General features: G+C 31.6%; 1 protein-coding gene across 4 annotated transcripts in view; it reads left to right on the top strand.

Annotated features, from left to right (window-relative positions):
• LOC115886425 (afadin) overlaps positions 1-19,406 on the top strand; it is a 136,681-nt gene that overhangs the window by 27,609 nt on the left and 89,666 nt on the right. For 3 of the 4 annotated variants that reach the window (XM_030905562.1, XM_030905561.1, XM_030905560.1), the window contains exons 3-7: positions 1,920-2,219; positions 2,596-2,755; positions 2,996-3,121; positions 3,914-4,042; positions 4,111-4,230. In XM_030905562.1, the coding sequence (XP_030761422.1) occupies positions 1,920-2,219; positions 2,596-2,755; positions 2,996-3,121; positions 3,914-4,042; positions 4,111-4,230 (835 nt within the window). Of the gene's footprint in view, positions 1-1,919; positions 2,220-2,595; positions 2,756-2,995; positions 3,122-3,913; positions 4,043-4,110; positions 4,231-8,381; positions 8,672-19,406 lie in introns of those variants that run through there. The other variant, XM_030905565.1, reaches the window with a different exon arrangement.

Genomic DNA, 19,406 nt, shown 5'->3' with positions numbered 1-19,406 from the left:
GAAAGGTGGACACAGATCTACCAGGTCGCGGTACCCAAAACAAACTTCCTCCTACCAACACAGCTACAATCTACAACAGAAAAAGCTTGTTGTTAACCATCAATAAAATGTTAAATCGCCTATTTTACAGCAATGACCTTAAAACTTATTAGTTTGAATTGGTTTAATCTGAAATAATTGTTGTTCCATCTGTATAAGGAAAAGGCTAATTCATTTAATAGTAACATAAAATTATTAATAATATTTTACATGCCTTACTGGTTACGGTAGTTCGCCATTCCATTATTCATGAGGTAAAAGTAAATCTTTTAATTTAATTGGGATTTGTTTTGTTTATTTGTTTGTTGATTATTTATTGGCCAGCTGTGGGTTGAAACTGGTGTAAGAGATTGAATCAATAACCAAAGGAGAGTGGAGTGAGTGTTTTACTTTGCTAGAAGTTTGTTGTTTTTTGCGAGATGAAGCCACTGATTTAAAAGTCCATGCAGACTAATTTTTTATGACTTTTTTGATAAAATAATTTAAATTATATTATATATTTAAAAATAGACATAACAAGAATGGAATATTATTTCATTATTTGTCTTTAGTAATTTCCTACCTGGGTATTCTATAACTTTTTTATTTTTTTAGATAAAATAACCAGATTTGGTATGTTAGTATGTGACTTAAATTAGGATTGATTGACGAATTCAATTGTTTTGGGTTACTTCCTGTTTCACCGGAAATGACTACAACTTTTGATTTTTGACTAGCACCCTCGGTATTTTTTACTTTATTCGATAGAAAATGACACTCCGAATAGAATGACATATCATATGTCAACTTTTGACATACCTAGTCCCTTTAAAAAAATCGTATTTTAAATTTCAATCTAGGGTGCCATGGCTGTGTTAAAAACACTTATTTTTAATCAAGGAGCCTTGGAAAAATAGATTTGATCGTCTAATGTTTTTCGTGTCTTGTCCTGGCCGGTTAAAGGATGCCGACATCGTATTTTTAATCATATCTCAATTTTTTCAAATGAAAAGAGAGTGCTCATTAGCATATTTGGAAAAAGCATTTTTTACGAATAATTTGGTACCACACACTTGGTGTTATTTGGTATTTTTTATGTCATTCTATTCAGAGTGTTATTTTCAACTTTTGAGACGCATCCTGTATATATAAAAATAAACATTATTGAAAAAATTTCAAGAAGAAAAAATCCCCCAAAAAATGTCTCCCTGGAATCTCTATCTAAGAAGCTTTTAGAATAAAAAGAATAGATATTCTGATTTTTAGTGTTTTTTTTTTGGTAGGAATAGTCCCACAAGAATCGACTAAATTGAATTTGTTACAAAAATATCTGCCTGTAGTTATACTAAAAGCTTTCTATTGCATTTATCTATTTTTAAACTTTACTTTTCTGAGTTTTTTTAATATAACAGAGCTATAATTCTATAAAGGTATTAAGTTACTAAGATATGTTAATATAATAAAAATATTCAACTTGAAAATTAAAATTCTCTTAGAAGAAACCTATCACCCTGTTTAAATTAAAGCAGTTGGTCCGGCGCATCCGCCATATTGTTGAATATCTCTTTTAGTCGCATAACATTAAAATAAAATTATTCATTAATTACTCTAAAACTATCAAAGGAAATTTAGTAATCCGGGGTATTGTAAAGTGATCAGGAAGTGATCCAACAATAAAATAATATACAGGGTGTTTCGTTTAAAACAAAATCACCCTTACCCACTCGCTTTTTTCATATATCTTGTACAAGTGAACATTGGAATCTCGAAAACGGAATCATTTCCGGAAATATGGCAGAAAAACTGAAATTTCCTTAACCTTAAACAACAAATTTTGCTTGTTTTTTTTTACACACACCTAATTTTTTCCTATGATTCCTTAATATTTATTTATTTTCTAGGATCTGGAGTTCCACGGTGTCATGCGGTTCTATTTCCAGGATTCTGGACAGAAAGTAGCAACGAAATGCATCAGAGTGGCCAGCGATGCGACTGTTGAAGACGTTATAGGAACACTTGTAGAAAAATTCAGACCGGACATGAGAATGCTGAGCGTACCTAGTTACGCCCTGTATGAACTCCACGAGGGTTGTCCAGAACGGAAAATGTCACCCGACGAAAAGCCCCTCTTGGTCCAGTTGAACTGGCATGTAGATGACAGGGAAGGAAGATTTTTATTAAGAAATATTGACGACAAACCAGTGAGTATTTTTTTTTAATTTTTTTTAGCTACTAATTAATTTTGTATGAATTAGTTCAAAAACTTTAAGAGAAGAATTATTTTATTAATTATTATTTGTTTTAATAACTCTAAAAAAGAATTATTTTTTGAATTATTGAAACATGTCCTGTATAATGGGCTTTGGACTTCCCGCAGTTTTAACAAAAGTAGAATGTTGAAATATTTAAAGCTATAGGATCAGAAAATTATGTTTTTAAAGAATAACAAACACTAGATCTTATCATTTCTAGTTTTGTTTATTTTCTTATTCATTTCAGAATTTCAAAAAGAATACATGAAATATTAACATACCAAATAAACGTCACTGTCACATTTAGACAATGATTGTGTTTCAGATTGGTTCGATGGGTTCTTTAGACTCTAATGCCAGTTTTCGACGGAAATTGTCAAAGAGGGAAAAGAAACAACTGAAGAAGCAGGAAAAACTGTCGAGAATGAAAAGTGAAAATGGCGACGTGAATGGACAAGATAATGTGACTGAAAAACTATATAACGGTAAGTTCAGTCATTTTTTGTGTCTAATTTTTTGATTTTTAGGATTAAAAAAAAATCATTAATTTTTTCATGTGTTTTTTTATTTTTTTTAAAACGGTGTGAATATTTGGAAAATCATAAACGTGATTAACCACTCTCGAACAAGCAATTTTTTTTATAAAAAATGCATTTTTTTCAAAACGTCAATAATAAAAAAGTTTGTATATTTAAGTTTGTCTAAGTATTTAATGTATTTTTTAGAACTTCCCGAAACTTCTTTTACACGATCGATATCGAACCCCGAGGCTGTGATGAGGAGACGAAGACAACAAAAATTAGAGAAGAAGCTACAACAATTTCGGTCAAAAGATGGCGGCCCAGATACAGGTAGCTACTTGTATTTTGTTAACAGCATCTTTCAACTAACAGCCTGAAAATGCTATTTTCTTACCTTGTTTAATAATAGAATCATTGCCATAGCCTGTTATACCATCGTGGACAGTTCATCTGCGTGGTCTCTATTTTAATGCATGCGATAGAGATAAATATCAATGACCCGTTGACAGACAGAGAGATAAAATATAAACCGGCATACAGTGTTGCCGGTTTTTACGTGTGTAGAAAAATGTAACTATTTTAAAACTTTCATGTATACTACTGAAATGAAGATAATATATTTAAGCTAAATATAACCTATTACAGCTGTAGGTAAAATGTGTAACTAATCGTGAAAATAAAAAATAAAGTTTCAACCCTAAAAGCAATATTTTTCGTAAACGCCTACTTGTGCGGTTTGAAATTTTGATGCGAAATCCGGCAATATCGCATAGAAGAAATGTATCAACCCAACTTTTACCTCTTTTCGATACATTTGATTTGTCATTAAGCTGTCTACATCGCTGTCTTACCCATTAAAATCCAGACCACGCAGTTTCGATGACCACAGATCGGTATATCATACATTTTGTATTTTGTTTAACTTATTTTTCTTTCCAACTAAATTCATTTATTTCTCAAACATATTGTTTATAAAACAAATAACTGAGGATTTTTTTTTTATTTTTTTAGTTTTATTACTTCAGGTTATTTTCCTTTAAAATTTTGATTGATTTCTTTTTATCTTTTAAACTTTCTAAATAATCTGTCTGTACAACATTATCTAATATTAATTATTTCTAGGTGGAACTTTAAAAATCTACGGTGAAGCCCTGTGTAAAGACGTGCCTTACAAAACCCTCTTACTATCAGTAAGAGACTGTGCAGGAGCAGTGGTCAGAGAAATGCTGGACAAATATGGATTAACCAAAGGTATAATATCATGTCTTATTTTTTTTGGCATTTAAAATAAAGTAAAATATTTTTTTTGTGAATTCTAGCTGATCCTTCTCAGTTTTGTTTGGTCCAAGTCACTCAGCAACCAGGCATTCCTGACACGGAATATGTTTTGGATGACGATGAATGCCCATTGAGTATACTAATGACAGCTCCAAACACAGGTAAGTCCAGATTGTACACCAGAAAATAAGTCGGAACCATAGAAGTTCATCATTATTTGTTGATCAAGGTTATAGCATCGAAAGTTTTATGGACAAAAATAAAGTCAAATTATAAACTTGCGTTCCTTAATGACATGATAATACATATCCTTTACATATTTAACTGCGTATATAGTATACTATATTTTAAATTGTTTATGGATTTAAAACAAAACAATTTCATAAAGTCCATTTTGTAATACCTCACAAGTTTTCATCAAATCCGAGAAAATACGGTTTTGTAAAGAAAAAATGTTTACATGGTTCGCTCTTACATTGCTTTGTAGCTCTCTGTAAAACAAATTTACGTGTTTCAGCGCTCTTCTAATAGATGGCGCAAGCAGACACAAGAGCACCGATTTTTCATAGAATTAATTTTAAGTTTTTTTAACGAATTTTTATTTAACACAAAAATAAACTGTTACTAGTTCTTCTGATTTAAATAAAAATTATATCTATTTCTTTTGTATAACGCGTGTTTGTTTTATACGGCGCTTTAATAAATTGCAAAACCAGTTGGTCTGGCTAGAAAATTATAACTACAAAATGCACAAAAATCTAATCTGATTCGAAACCTGTTTTAAACGGTGACCGCGTGTTATTCAACTGTTATTTTGGTCTGCAAAATTGTTTTTTGTCGCTAATATAACATTTTCAAGCCATTTTTAGTGATTAAAGTTTAAGATAATTTAAGTTAATATTCTGTTTATGGTAATTTTTTTAAATATAACATAGACATGTCATAGATGTCTTAGAACAAATGTTATTATAAAGTAGAATATGCCGGTACGATGGACAGATCTTGAATTTGGTAAATATCATATCCACAACTCACCATCAAAAATTGTACGAATATTTCCGCATGAAGAAAGAAACGTTGAAGTATATTTCCAACAAAATTGAAAACCGTTTAAAAAATATGCTACAATTGCCAAAATACAGGTTTGTTCACCACATACGACACGGAGTATTGTAGCTAAATGATTAGATTTTTACAAATTCTAAGTTTTGGGATCGTTGAAGGACTATTAGAGCTACAATTTAAAAATATTTTTACAAGATACAGAGTGTCCCAAATAAATAAAAAATATCAAAGTTGTATTTTTTTAAATGGATTCAAAACACCCTGTATATTATTACATTTATAGTTTCTACGATTAAAATAAAGGTAAGTTTGATAAAGGTTTATCACACTTAAACCTGACCGTTTTTGAAATATTTTCAATTTTGTGAAATTGCAGTCAAAATTTTAAGGCTTCATTTCTCCCAGGGTATCAAAGTTTTTAATACTAAATATTTACTGAAGTTTGTTTATTGATCAGTTATTGTGTTGCAATAATAAAAATTATACTACCTTATATAGAGTGTCCAAAATTTTATTTTAAATAATTAATATCTTTAAACGGCAATAACTTGTTTAATTTAAATGGAACACCCTGTATATTTTATCAGAATCAGATGCACAATTTAATTGTCTATCAAATTGTATTATACCATTTTTTACCTATCTCTTCAAGTTTCCGTAGAAAATGCATTTTCTTGTAATTTAAAACTCATTTATCAATATACCCATGGAATACTGACATTTTAGATTATTTTTAAAGATGTACCAAATTTTTAAAGAGTACAGATACTAATATCGTCGATATAGTTTGTTTATTTCATTAAAAATTAAAAAGAAACTGTTTAAATATTTGTTAAAGAGGACTAATTAATATGATTCCAGTATTCAAACTACATTAATTGACTGTTTGCGTTGATTAATAATAATTACTCCAAATACTAAAAAACTGAATTTTGTATGTGTATTAAACAGTGTGGTAAAAAGTAACACCTTAAAAATGATATTTCATTTTTTGACAAATGCTTATTTATAACAACAGAGACATTCATTTTCATAACTTATTATTATATTGATTTCTGATTCAAATCCACATTTATTTAGAATAATTTATTAACGAACATAATTAAGTATGTAATTAATTAGTATTTGGGCGGAAATAATGGTGGTATATTTAATTAATGGTATACTCTTTTATAAAGATTTAAATAGTTCTCTTTTTGCATACAAATGGGCTAGTAATATTGTCATTTTGCTAAAAACGATAATATTACTAGCCTGTACATTCTGTACCTTTGTTGCTTTAAAAACAATCTAAAATGTCAATATTCCATGGGTATATTGATAAATGAGGTCTAAATTATAAGAAAATGCATTTTGTATGAAAACTTGAAGGGATAGGTAAAAAGTGGCGTAATATAATTTGATAGACAATTAAATTGTGCATCTGATTCTCCTAAAATATACAGGGCGTTCCATTGAAATTAAACAAGTTATTGCCGTTTAAAGATATTAATTATTTAAAATAAAATTTTGGACACTCTGTTTCTGTCTTGTTGTTTTGTCTGCTTGGTCTGGACCCAGCATAAGCTGCATTTTTTTTCCAGAAATACAGTAAATCTTGACTAATTAAACCGAGTTTCCGTTACTTTGAACTTGTTTAAACTTAACGTCTTTTTTGTTTGTTAAAAAACGGTTTCTGTCGTTGCGTTGGCGTCCGCCCGATAAAACGCTGTTTATTTTGCGATTAAGGTGGATCGGAACGTCCCGTGTAGACGCACTCTCCTCCGCTTGTACTATTTATCATTGCACACAGGGCCTTCTCTTCTTTGTTTCTTTGCTTTCGGTCCGTGCGACTACGGGTTAAAAGCCGGCCTGCATGGTCGTGGTTTTCGACCCGGCGATGCCAAATCGGCACTAAAGTACCCAGTTTTGGGGATCTTAATTTGTTTATTGGAGAAACGACAGAAATAAAATACATATTTGATATTTTTATATATATTTAAACAAAAATAATAATAATAATAATCATTTTCAGCTTCATCAGCTCAAAATGAAACTTCTACACTCTGTATCTCCGAAACTAAGCATTTTAGGACGTACATTTATACGAACTTTTTTACTTATTTTTATCTGCAGAATATGCTGCCGAAATTTCCGGAATACGGTTCGGGTCACCCTGTATATATTCCTCTACTATTTCCAGTGTTGTTTTATTTATTAGAGTGTCCTTTCTGTCTACTGGTTTGAAGAACTAAAACTTCATTTTATTTTAAAATGCCGAATTTCCGCACCCATTTTTTTGTGTGTTTATGTTTAGAAAAGTGTTTAGAATGTAAAGCAGAAACATGTTTTCATGTAACTGAATTTCTGTTATTCTAAAGTCGGAAAAAAGCAAAGATTTTGTGTTTGTAGAAGCACAGATTAGGGGGGTATACTATATGTATACAGATAAAAATCTGATCCCTAATTCGTGGTACGAAAATTGTTTTTTATAACGATGTGCAAACGAGTAAAATTTCCTGTGCGCAAAAATAAACTCGCGTAAAATAACAATAAACAGCGTAATAGAGAGATATCGCTAAACCGAATAGCGTGCATGGACGTTAATAAGGCCAGGTGTTATTTCTTTTACGTGAGGTGGTATTAACTCTCCTCATTTATAGTTATCGGATCGGAAAGAATTCTGTTCGCGTCGCGTCCGCTATTTAAACTTAACCTAACTTTGAATTTAAAACTTTGAAATTGTTTTGTTTACTAGGTATTTTAAAATTAAAGGGCTAAAGTGCTTATTACCAGTGCTTTATTGTTCAACGTCTGCCAGTGGGTTTAGGGCAACGAGCAACAAATTCTCTTAGAAGGGCTAAATTGTCATCTGCTGTAAACCTAAGCCTCTTTATAGGTTCTTTAATATTGGAAGAGGTGGAATCCATATTTTGGGCCATATTTATTTAATTAAAACTAATCCCAGCTACTTAAATATCAAATTACCTAATAAAACTAAAGAAATAATTCAAAACAATTCAAACATAACCTAAAATAAAAGATCTCGCCGGCCGGTCCCGAGACCTTGATACTGTTACCAATCGAAACATCCAATAATCGATCAACCTTTCATTCCACCCGAATCGAACGCAAAAAACTCTCTTTCACACATTTCTCATAAAAAAATCGAATTTCCACTCTTACGGTAAATCTAGGGAAAAGCGCTTCTAAACGCGGCAACCTCGCGCGGCAGCGCATGCTTCACCGCCCGCAGGAGTCCGAGTTCACAACGCGCCCGTATCTCGCGGTGGATCCTGCGACGGCAGGAGATTACGAGGTTGCCGCACTTGGACGCGAAATCCGCCAACTCTGTCGCGAACATGTAGAAGACTTTTTCGGGTTTCTTTATGGGGTCGGGGGTGATTTTTTTGTTTTTGTTTATGTTGTTCGAACGGGATCAATAAATTTTGTTAGGAAAAGTTTTGGTAGACCTTTTAGAAGTAGCTGGGGAAGAATGATTTCAGTTGGATGAAGAGTGGAATGCAGGAAGAAGGATGATGGACTGGGGGATCAGACGTATGTATTTTATTTCTAAGTTTTTGATACAAACTCGAAATATATAAAAAAAATTATACAGAGTGATCAAAAAATGTTCCGAGAAAGTTAGAATATCAGTTTTTCTTTTTGGAGAGTTTCGCTCCAAAGTTTTTTTTATGAATTGAGAATGTTTTAAAAATATTCTTATGGATGATCCAAATGTACTTTTACGTTAAACTAACTAGTAGTGTACAGTATGTCCCCGGATTATCTTTACAAGAGAAAAAACTTTTTTAATGTTGAGATTTTGAGAAAAATGAATTCTTGATAAAAAAATTTGCTTGTTCTAAAATGGTTAATCCCCTTTATACTTTTCCAAATATCCATACCGGTTTCGAGAAAATTAAAAAAAAACATGAAAATGTAGTTGAATTTTTTCATCCTAAAAATTAAAAGGCGTTTCTATGGTAATCAGTGATAGTGTGCTGAGTTTTTCCATTTTTCCTACAGAATCTGCATTCACCATTGATTCTTAACTTCAATCTACTTAGATGTTCATTGAGGAGACAGTGTCCGTGACAATCCGAAGATTTTGCTTAGATCTTTGATATTTCTCGGTCTTAGGTCTTGAGAACTTTCTTCGAGTGTCTTAGACCGTTGGAGGATTCCCATTCCAGGCTACGGATGGAGTCTTCCAGGTTCTTGAGTTCCACTTGGAAAGCAGAACGATTCTGATCCAGTTTTTTTCGGTTACATGCAGATTACATTTTACTACAATCTTTGAGGAATTGAGCGTCAAGTCTTATCCCAAAAACGTTGTTTTGAGATAAGCAGAAACTGTTTTAGCAATTATTGTTTGAAGCGTTATTTTACAAAAAAAACGTGTCCATTAAGTGGAATCATTGTTTTGTATTTGATTTTGTCTCTTTAAAAATTAAATATTAATTTTTATTTCTACAAAAACCAGATACCAAACAATGAATCCATTTAATGGGCACGTTTTTTGTGTGCGTTTGGTTTTGCGGGTTTTGCTACAGCAAGATATTTGCATCCTAACTTGGAATTATTAGGTATGCTATTTTATTAAAATTAGATAAGGATTTGAAGTGGATAAGACGTCAGTAGTAATATTATACTTGCGTAAAAAGCTTATGAAAAAATGCGGGATTTGCAACAATAACGGCAATAAAAAGCAAATACAAATGGATAAGACGGATTTTCCTGCAGTAACGTAATTTGTAGTGAATTTTATATAGGAATAGGCAACTTTTGTTGCAATTAGGCAATTAGGGACTATGTTTAGGTAGATTTCATGGTCCACTATTAATATATAAGATTAGGCTAAGATTTTCAACTTGACTACTCCTATATTAAAACGTTCTACAAAACTATTACTGCTTCTGCAACTTTTTAACTACAAAAAAATAGTAAATATTGCTACAACTTGTATTTGGCCCATATACTACTACAGTTCTCAACAAAGGATCTTACAATAATTGTAGCATTATTTACAACATTTTTTTTTTCGTGTAATTTTGCAAATAATTTAAAAATGGCTTAGCGAAGGTGATAGATAGCTTGATCTAATTCAGTATTTTAAAGTTTCGTTAAAAGTTTTTTTTTAAATCAATAGAAGAGCCAGTAAACTATTTTCTTCGTATATAGTTTGGTCAAAATAAAACAAGTACATTTTGTACAACTTACGTACGTGGGTTTTTGGTAAAAAGGGCATTGGATCGATACGGCATTAAATATTTTACGACAAATCAATGCCTGATTCCGATGCAATAATAGTTTTATATTCCGTTTAAATATAGATATCAATATCAATTTTTTTTTAAATAATAATCTTTTTCGTTTAGCTTATGTATACTGTATAATTATATTGTTTACATGTGGAAAAATGTATTAATATTAGTTTTCAGAAATAATATTTTTCATTTAAGTGACTACATCTTTATTTCAAATCATTATTTTTTAAGGAATTAAATTTTAGTTAGAAGTTAACTTAGAAGTTTGATTTTTTCACAGCTGAGCGACGGGTCTTGACAGACAGACAGACAGACAGACAGACGGACAGACAACAAAGTGATCCTATAGGATTCTGTGTTTCGCTTTTGAGGAACGAAACCCTAAAAAACTAAAAATACATTTTATAAACTTACTAGCGCGTACCCGCGACTTCGTTCGTATCGAATTAATCATTTGTAATGGCGATGATAAAGCAAAGCAAGAATTTCCATTAACATACAAACTGGATAAAATTTTCTCACATTTATGTCAGCATGAGAAAAAAACAATATGGCGATATTATTATACTGGGTGATTCAGATTTTACTAGAATAACTGCAGGTATCGATAGAACTAACCAAAATAATAATAGTTTGTATTATAAACCATACTCCAAAAACGCTTCCGCTTGGAGTAAAATGGCGCCAAAAAATTTGAATTATGTTTCGGTTTTATTTTATTACTCGTAAGCCAGAGGATCTAAATACGCAAGTATTTGGTTAAATACTAAGGGCAACGTGGCTGATGTGTGTGAAAAAAAATTGGATTAATTGATATACAGGGTGTTGTTTTTGTGAGTGTCAACTGTACGGAACCTTGTCGAACTTTTTTGTCGCACGCCACTGGATAAATTTGTATTTTTTTCTGATACCTTCCGTCTTTTTACTAACTTTTCTTGTTGTACCTCACCCTGTATAACTTGGTAATATTTGAGGGGTAGTTTCATCTCGTTGGAATTTGACTTTCCAAAAATCCGTTTACCAAAAATAAACTTTTTGCGTCAAGCAGTTTAAGCAGAATCTTGATTACTCAATGGTCATATTTTATGAAACACCCTGTATAAATTTTTAAAATATCTTAAAATATGTAAAACATAAAAATAAAATATACGTGTTTAAGAGTTTTTCCGAAAAACTCATCGGTTTTTACATAAAAAATACTCTAATATTTGAGGGTTGGTTTCACCCCCTTAGAATTCGAGTTTCGAAAAATCCCTTCTTATCGAACCTCTACACCCTAAAGTCAATCCGTTTTCCAAAAATCAACTTTTTACGTCAAGCGCTTCAAGCAGGATCGTGATTAATCAATGACCAGATTTTTCGAAACACGCTGTATACATTTTTAAAAAATCTTAAAATATGTAAAAATACAAAATAAAATATCGCGTTTAAGTGTTTTTTCGGAAACTCGACCGTTTAAAAAAAAATATTGTAATATTTGAGGGGTGGTTTCACCCCATGGTATAAAGAAAACAAGGTATGATCGATAGCGGCTCCAATTTCGTTAAGTTTGCGCATACCACCTGTGACGTCATACGCCATACAAAAAAATATTCATATTGTTCAATTGCCACTAATAAAAAAAGACCTAAAATAGGGAAGAATTAGGACATAACCCCAAAAGTTATGTCAAATCATCGAGCTTGACATTTGAAAAATTATTTTCACATTTTGACACAATCAAATTTCACAGATGACACAATCTGTTTGACAATTTGAAATTGGCGCGCAGAGCTTGCCTAACCAATGGCGCCGTTTATCACCTGTGACGTAGTGACCAACCTGCGCAATATCATACCTGGTATTCTTTGTATCATGGTTTCACCCCCTTGGAACTGGAATTGCGAAAAATCCCTTCTTATCGAACCTTTACACCCTAGAATCAACCTGTATGCCAAAATTGAGCTTCTTACGTTGAGTGGTTTGAGCAGGATCGTGATTAATCAGTGACTCCGTCACTTAAGGATTTTATATATTAGTATAGATGAAATGCATTTTATTCAAGTCAAGTATTTAAAGAGCCGTATTCATAATTAAAATTAAATGTTTTAAAAATGAAATATAAGAAAGTGTCGCTATAGAGTTTAAATCTCTCCACTCCATCGTGCAACAAATTGACGCGTGTAAACCCGTCCTAGAACAATAGAAGTGTGCTTCCTATCGGGTACCGCCGGCTAGGCGGGGTACCAACCAGACTAGAGGAACTCCAGAACGGGTTTGGAGCACGACACGACCGCTAAAGTTCCGAGAACTAGTCACGAATAGTACGATAATAGGTACTACGTCTGCAGAGGCCAAGTCTGGCCGTAGCGGAGGACGCTCGGCTTCGTCTTCGCTTTGTCTATGTGCGTTGGAAGGAAGTTTTGACGAGGTTTTTGTTAAAAGGAAGCGTGAGATTTTCCGTTTCCTTTGTTAACATCGAATAGAAAATCGTTTATATCTCTTTTGTGTTTTTTTTTAAATTTACATTTTCAAGTCTTTAGTCGACATTAGAGCTCTATTTAGTTATTTTTAGCAGTCTGAATCATAGAGATGGGCAAAAAATCACTATTTGTGATATTTTCACAGTGAAACAAAAGTAACAATTCACAGATGTTAATAGATTTTTAAGATACGCGTGTGAAAGTTGGTTGGTTGGTTGCAGTAACCACACAAGTATCTTAACGGAGTTAACTCGCGTGTATTGTACAATATTTTATCTACGTCTAACTATAAAAACACACAATGAACTTTAAAAATTATGGTACTTAACTATATACCTATCCTAAAAGTCAATTACCTTAATACCTTTGTTCAAATAACACCATGCATGGCAATGTCTATATGACAGTAAATAATATTGATTCGGAAAGTATTCCCTCTGACATTGAAGAAGAGACATTCAGAGCCATTTCTGGATTGCTTCCAACAAGATCAAAACAGAAGTATGAATATACATATTCTAAGTATGAAAAATGGTGCATCGAAAAAAAGTACACAACTATGGAAATGAAAAGGTACTCATAACATATTTTTCCAATTTAGTGCAAAATATTTTTTTATTTTTAAATAATTTATTTTAAGGAGTGCGGTAATGAAAATGCGTGAGTTGAGAAGCTCTTAACTCACTCAAAATGAGTGAGTTAACAGCTTCTTAACTCACTGACGTAGATATAAAAATAACGTACTCAAAGCGGCAACAAGTCAGTTTCTAAAAGACTTAGGTAAATCTTAAGTCATTAAACGGTTTTATTTAGATCGACCCGTACGGTATTTATTTATTTGGGTCAAAATTAGAAATTGAAACTTAAGTACCTTCCTGTTGTCAGATTGATCTGAAATTTGGTACACACCTTTAGTTCCGATGACAATACAATATAGTAATATCAATAACATTGTAAATCTAAGATGACCGCCGGTACAAAAAGGCGGATTTCATATTTTTCCACAACCCCCTCAATATGGCTATCAAATGAAAGGGCTACACTAGTAGAATACTGTGATTATGACAAAATTTAAAATCCAAGATGGACGTCGTTACAAAATGGCGTATTAGGTGAGGGCATGAGTAGTCGTGTCCAGAACAGTTGTGTAAAAAATTAACGTTAAATTGCGTTTTTTTTTATTCTCTATAATAATATCAATGTTAAAATAAATATAAATAATAAAATATTAACAAATAGGTATTTTAAATATAATTAATTATTATAATTTATATTTTATTGTTATAATTAATTGTTATATATATTAATTTATATAATAATGAATTAAATAGAATGAGGAATATTCGGTAGGCATTTCCGTTAAATACTAAAAACTAGAAAATAAAAAATCGGTAAAAAAACTTTTAAGTTAAACGGTTTTATCTTATGTGCACTGAAAACTAGAAAATAATAATAACAATTAGGTATTTTGAACTTCTAGTTCAGAAATATTTTAGTACTAGGCAGAATAGCTTTTAGGCATATTAGACTAAAATAAAAACGTGGGGCCCATTAACTATTGCTGTAATACTTTCTTCTATACTAAGTGTGGATTGCATCGACTTACTATAATCGTAACTGGAGATTTTGACAATCAATAACCAGCCGTGGCGGCTTCACCAGCGAACGCCGAGCTCATGATCTACCAAAGTATAAAGATATGCTTTGCCATAGGTAGGATTTCAGAGGGGCCCCACGTTTTTATTTTAGTCTAATATGCCTAAAAGCTATTCTGCCTAGTACTAAAATATTTCTGAACTAGAAGTTCAAAATACCTAATTGTTCTTATTATTTTCTAGTTTTCAGTGCACATAAGATAAAACCGTTTAACTTAAAAGTTTTTTTACCGATTTTTTATTTTCTTTTTTAAAATCAAAATGATTTAAATCATTTTCTTTCAAGTCAAGCTATTTTTGTAACTGACTTAAATCAGTATAATGTAATCAGTAGCGTAACTTCAAATGTGAGGCCCCCCGCAAGATTTTTTTGGGGCCCTTTTATTAAAATTAAAAAAAATACACTATAAAACATAATATAGCTTTATGTAGGTATATCAAGTCGTTTAATATATAAAAACAAGAAATTAGCTTATTCCACATAAGAAAAAATAATAATAAAGGAACATAAAAAATAAAACATTACAAAATATATCAACATAAAACAAAACTTAGGTACTAAAAGAAAACTAAATAATAAAAATAAATAAACATAAATAGAATATTTCTAATAAAATTATGATTCATATTAAAATAAATTAATAGGAACAAATAAACTGTAAAAAAGGAACAAATAATGCGGGGCCCCCAAAATCACGAAGCCCCCCCCCCCCCCGCCGTTGCGGGTGCAGCGCTACTGAATGTAATTTAAGTCGTTTTTAAGGAAACTACAGATCGTACAACGCTCAACAGAACGAAATATGCTGGGAATAACCAAGAAAGACCGTAAAAGAATAGAGTACATACGACAAAAGACCTAGGTAATAGATGTCATCAACAGAATCAAATTCCTCAAGTGGCAAAGGGCAGGACACCTGGCAAGAAGGACGGACAACAGATGGACCACAAAAATGACAGCATGGTACCGACGAGGAATTAAGAGACCTATAAGAAGACTGAACCTGAGATGGGACCATGATATTAGGAAATTAACATGGATAACTTGGGCTCGCATAGCCCACAGTAGACAACAATGCGCCCAACTACAAAGAGAGTATCTAAATATAGTCTGTCCAACGAGAAGATCCTTGACAGTGATAGATGTGTCTGTCATTTTAATTTCAAAGTAGTTTATTTTATTTTACAAAGAAATAAGTTGGTACAACTGGAACGCATAGCAGGAAATATTTAAAATTTGATTGACAAGATGACAAGTGATTACTTCAAAATATTGTGAAAAAAAACTGTATAAAACTGAAAAAATGTAATCGAGTTATTTTATTTAATAAAAATGGTATGTGTTAATACAAAACAAACAAGAAGAAGACACTACATACCAAAAAAATATAAAAAAGAACTATTATTTACTTTCAAGCTTTATGAAACTACCCGCATTTATGATTATATTTATCAATATAACTTATGAACAAATACAAATTTGTAATATTCCACAGGAATAAATAAAACAACACAGGTAAATAAAACAAACTATTTTATTAATAATAACACCTACCAAATTTTATACCTTAAAGGTTGATTAATTAACTTTAATCTTAATTTTTTTAAACCAGTACCTTTTGACATTTTTCTGCAGTACTAAAATCCATTATTTACCTATCGTGTGAATGTCGATATTTTACAGCTACTCCAGTTTTTAGTATGTGTTTAGTTTGATCCTTCTACCATATACAAGATGCACTTATCTACGACGAAATGGTATACAAACTATCGATGGCAACTTCATTGATGTTGCCTTTGACTTTCTGCCTGGGCAGCGAGTATTAACCATAAACTGGTGCTCTGGGTCTACAGTTAATTTTCACTCGATTTTTCCTCCACTTGACTTCAAAAGACACAAAACACACGTAATAATACGAATCAAAATGCATCATCTTCCAAAACGCAGGGTATTTAACAAAAGTTGACACAAAATTATAACCTATAATTTGGCAAGACTTTGGCAAGCGTCAAAAATGACAAAAATCTAAAGGCGAGTTCATACGCATCGGCGTCCGTTTGTCGTTCATCGTTCCGTCAAACCAATAAAATTGAAATACAATCTGTCATTTTTTAAATAAACCAATAAAACTGGTTAAAAACAACAAGACACGACGCATGACGGATTTATATTTAAACCCATCCATAGATAACTTAAAAATTATTAGAAACATTTTTTAGTAAAATAAATAGATTGGTATGGGACGTCATCTGCTTTTCTTCTGTCATCGTCTGTCGAAATCTTACCTGAGAAAAAAAAACAGAGTATATGTGAGGTAGGCTCCACCATAATTGGAAATGGTTGAATAAGCTGAAAGTGCTGTGCTGCAAGCTAATTTGTGGAACTAAAATGGAATGAAAGTTATTGCAATAGATTTAAGGGCGAAATTAATTTCCTAAAAGTCCTTTTTATATATGCCTCACAGAATAAAAACCATGTCATCCTACAAAAGCATTAAGTAATTATTTTTAAGAGGTAAAAATAGAAAAACATTTTTCCTAAAACCAACCGTAATGAAAATATACATTTTTAATGTGTATTTTCAGAGTAGTTAAAAAGTAGTTTTTAGAGTTACCATGTTAACACAAACTGTCTCGAAATATAGTTAATCTGTCGACAGTAATGAAACCACCCTTCCATCCTTACTAGGTATATAATATACTATAACTTTTATATAAAATGAAATATATAGATATTATACGTAGCAAAGTGTTAAACATTATCTAAAATGACTCTTAAATCTGCAGATATAGGTACTATAAAAACATTCACTGGTCATTTACCGTAATGTCATATATAAATTTTTATTTCTGTTCTTTCCCTAACTTTATAGCTAGTACAACCATTAAAAATACATAATACTAAATTACAGCGCCAGTCTTTAATATACAGATCGTCTCAAGAGAAAAATAAACTTTGAAATTTGGGTCTTGGAATTTTTCAAAAACATCATTGTGGCATTTTAGAAAGAGAAATATATCATCATCATCATCATTTATTGTCTATTGTATGTGGGCCCAAGTCATGATACAAAGAATACCAGGTATGATATTGCGCAGGTTGGTCACTACGTCACAGGTGATAAACGGCACCATTGGTCGGCAAGCTCTGCGCGCCAATTTCAAATTGTCAAACAGATTGTGTCATCTGTGAAATTTGATTGTGTCAAAATGTGAAAATAATTTTTCAAATTTTTTTATTAGTGGCAATTGAACAATATGAATATTTTTTTGTATGGCGTATGACGTCACAGGTGGTATGCGCAAACTTAACGAAATTGGAGCCGCTATCGATCATACCTTGTTTTCTTTGTACCATGGGCCCAAGTTATCCCCGCTAATTTTCTAATATCATGGTCCCATCTCAGGTTTGTCTTCTTCTAGGTATTCTATTCTTCTTTGGTCTATCTTTGTTATTCCCAGCATATTTCGTTTCATTGAGCGTTGTACGACCTACAGTTTCCTTATAATGTCCGTTTTAAGTGTCCAGGTGTCGCATGGATAGGTCATGATTGGTAGGACACATTGCTCGAATGTTTTTTTCTTTAGATAAAGTGGCATTCTAGATTTGAACATGATTGAGTTTCTTACATAAGTACTCTATGCTAACTTATTCTTCTGTTGATTTCTGCTAGTAGAGACCCCGAGCTCTGTATTAGTTGTCCCAAATATGTATATATTCCTCTACTATTTTTATTTTTATTTAGAAAAAATTATATATCAGTCAGCATATTATAAAAATAAGCCTTTAATTCTTTTAATGTTTTCTGTTTCATTGACGAAATGCCTAGTTTTAGCAATGATGTTGTTTTAGCTGAAAATGCAGGATAAAATGAAATACCTACCTATATTTATTTAATGACTGGGATTATTGTAATCTGAGTTTCACGCCATTCCGTTCTATTATTCGAACAGGCTTTAGGTGTAGAGTTTAGGATAATTCGTAATTCGCTTGACTAAACCGGGCAACTAAATTTGATAGAGTCGCAAGGGTTGAATTCCACCCTTGATTTGATAACAAAATCCTGGTAAACAGTATCGCAGTCCGTAACTTTAGCTAAGTTAAGGTTCAGATTTAATATAGCTTGAATGTTTTAATTAATAAATCATAAATCTCAAATAAATTAAGGTTGTTAATTTAGTTTTTTCCATAGCAACTGTTAAAATTGCCTTATATCTATCAAAAATAGTAGATAAAATAGTACTTTGCCTGAATATCTGTTGGTAATTTACTTATTTCGTTTTTGAGCCATTTCTGTCTCCAGTTCAATCAGCAATCGACACGAAGGAGAATTAAAAAATATTGACTCAAAACTGACAACTAAAGAGACAGCTTTATTTATTTGTCAAATTACATAGAAACCAACGCCAACCCAGCACAATATTTTTTCTACTCGTAATAAATTCATTGAAATAATAATTTCTGAATATTCTTTAAAACGTAACTCGCTATGGAAAAAATATTGTTTTATACACGACGATAAAATTGCATTATCGTCTTGTGTAAAAAATAACTATTATACGTTACACGATTATAAAGTCCTTCTACTCTGGGTACCAGCCAATCATGGGATAGAAAAAGCAAACGATCTAGCTAGAAAAGGAACCAACATTCCTCTAACTGGACTCTTTTGAAGACTCAATCCATAAGCTGGAATGGGAATCCGATACTGGGATCAGATACTTGCGTTTTGTCAAAGCTCTGAGACTATATGAATTGTAACTCAAAAAAAGGGGACACAATAGATACATCTAATTATTTTAATATTTTTCTTTCTAAAACACAACAGAAATAGATCTGTCACAAGTAAAAAAGTTCTTTCTCTTTAAATGACCTTTCTTTTAAAATTTGATTTTATCATTTTCCGAC

The sequence above is a fragment of the Sitophilus oryzae genome, unplaced genomic scaffold (genome assembly GCF_002938485.1).
Source record: "Sitophilus oryzae breed Bouriz unplaced genomic scaffold, Soryzae_2.0 scaffold_488_pilon_pilon, whole genome shotgun sequence".
In the NCBI taxonomy this organism is placed as follows: domain Eukaryota; kingdom Metazoa; phylum Arthropoda; class Insecta; order Coleoptera; family Curculionidae; genus Sitophilus; species Sitophilus oryzae.
Note: the sequence above shows the minus strand (reverse complement) of the source record. Positions and strands in the feature narration are given on the sequence as shown.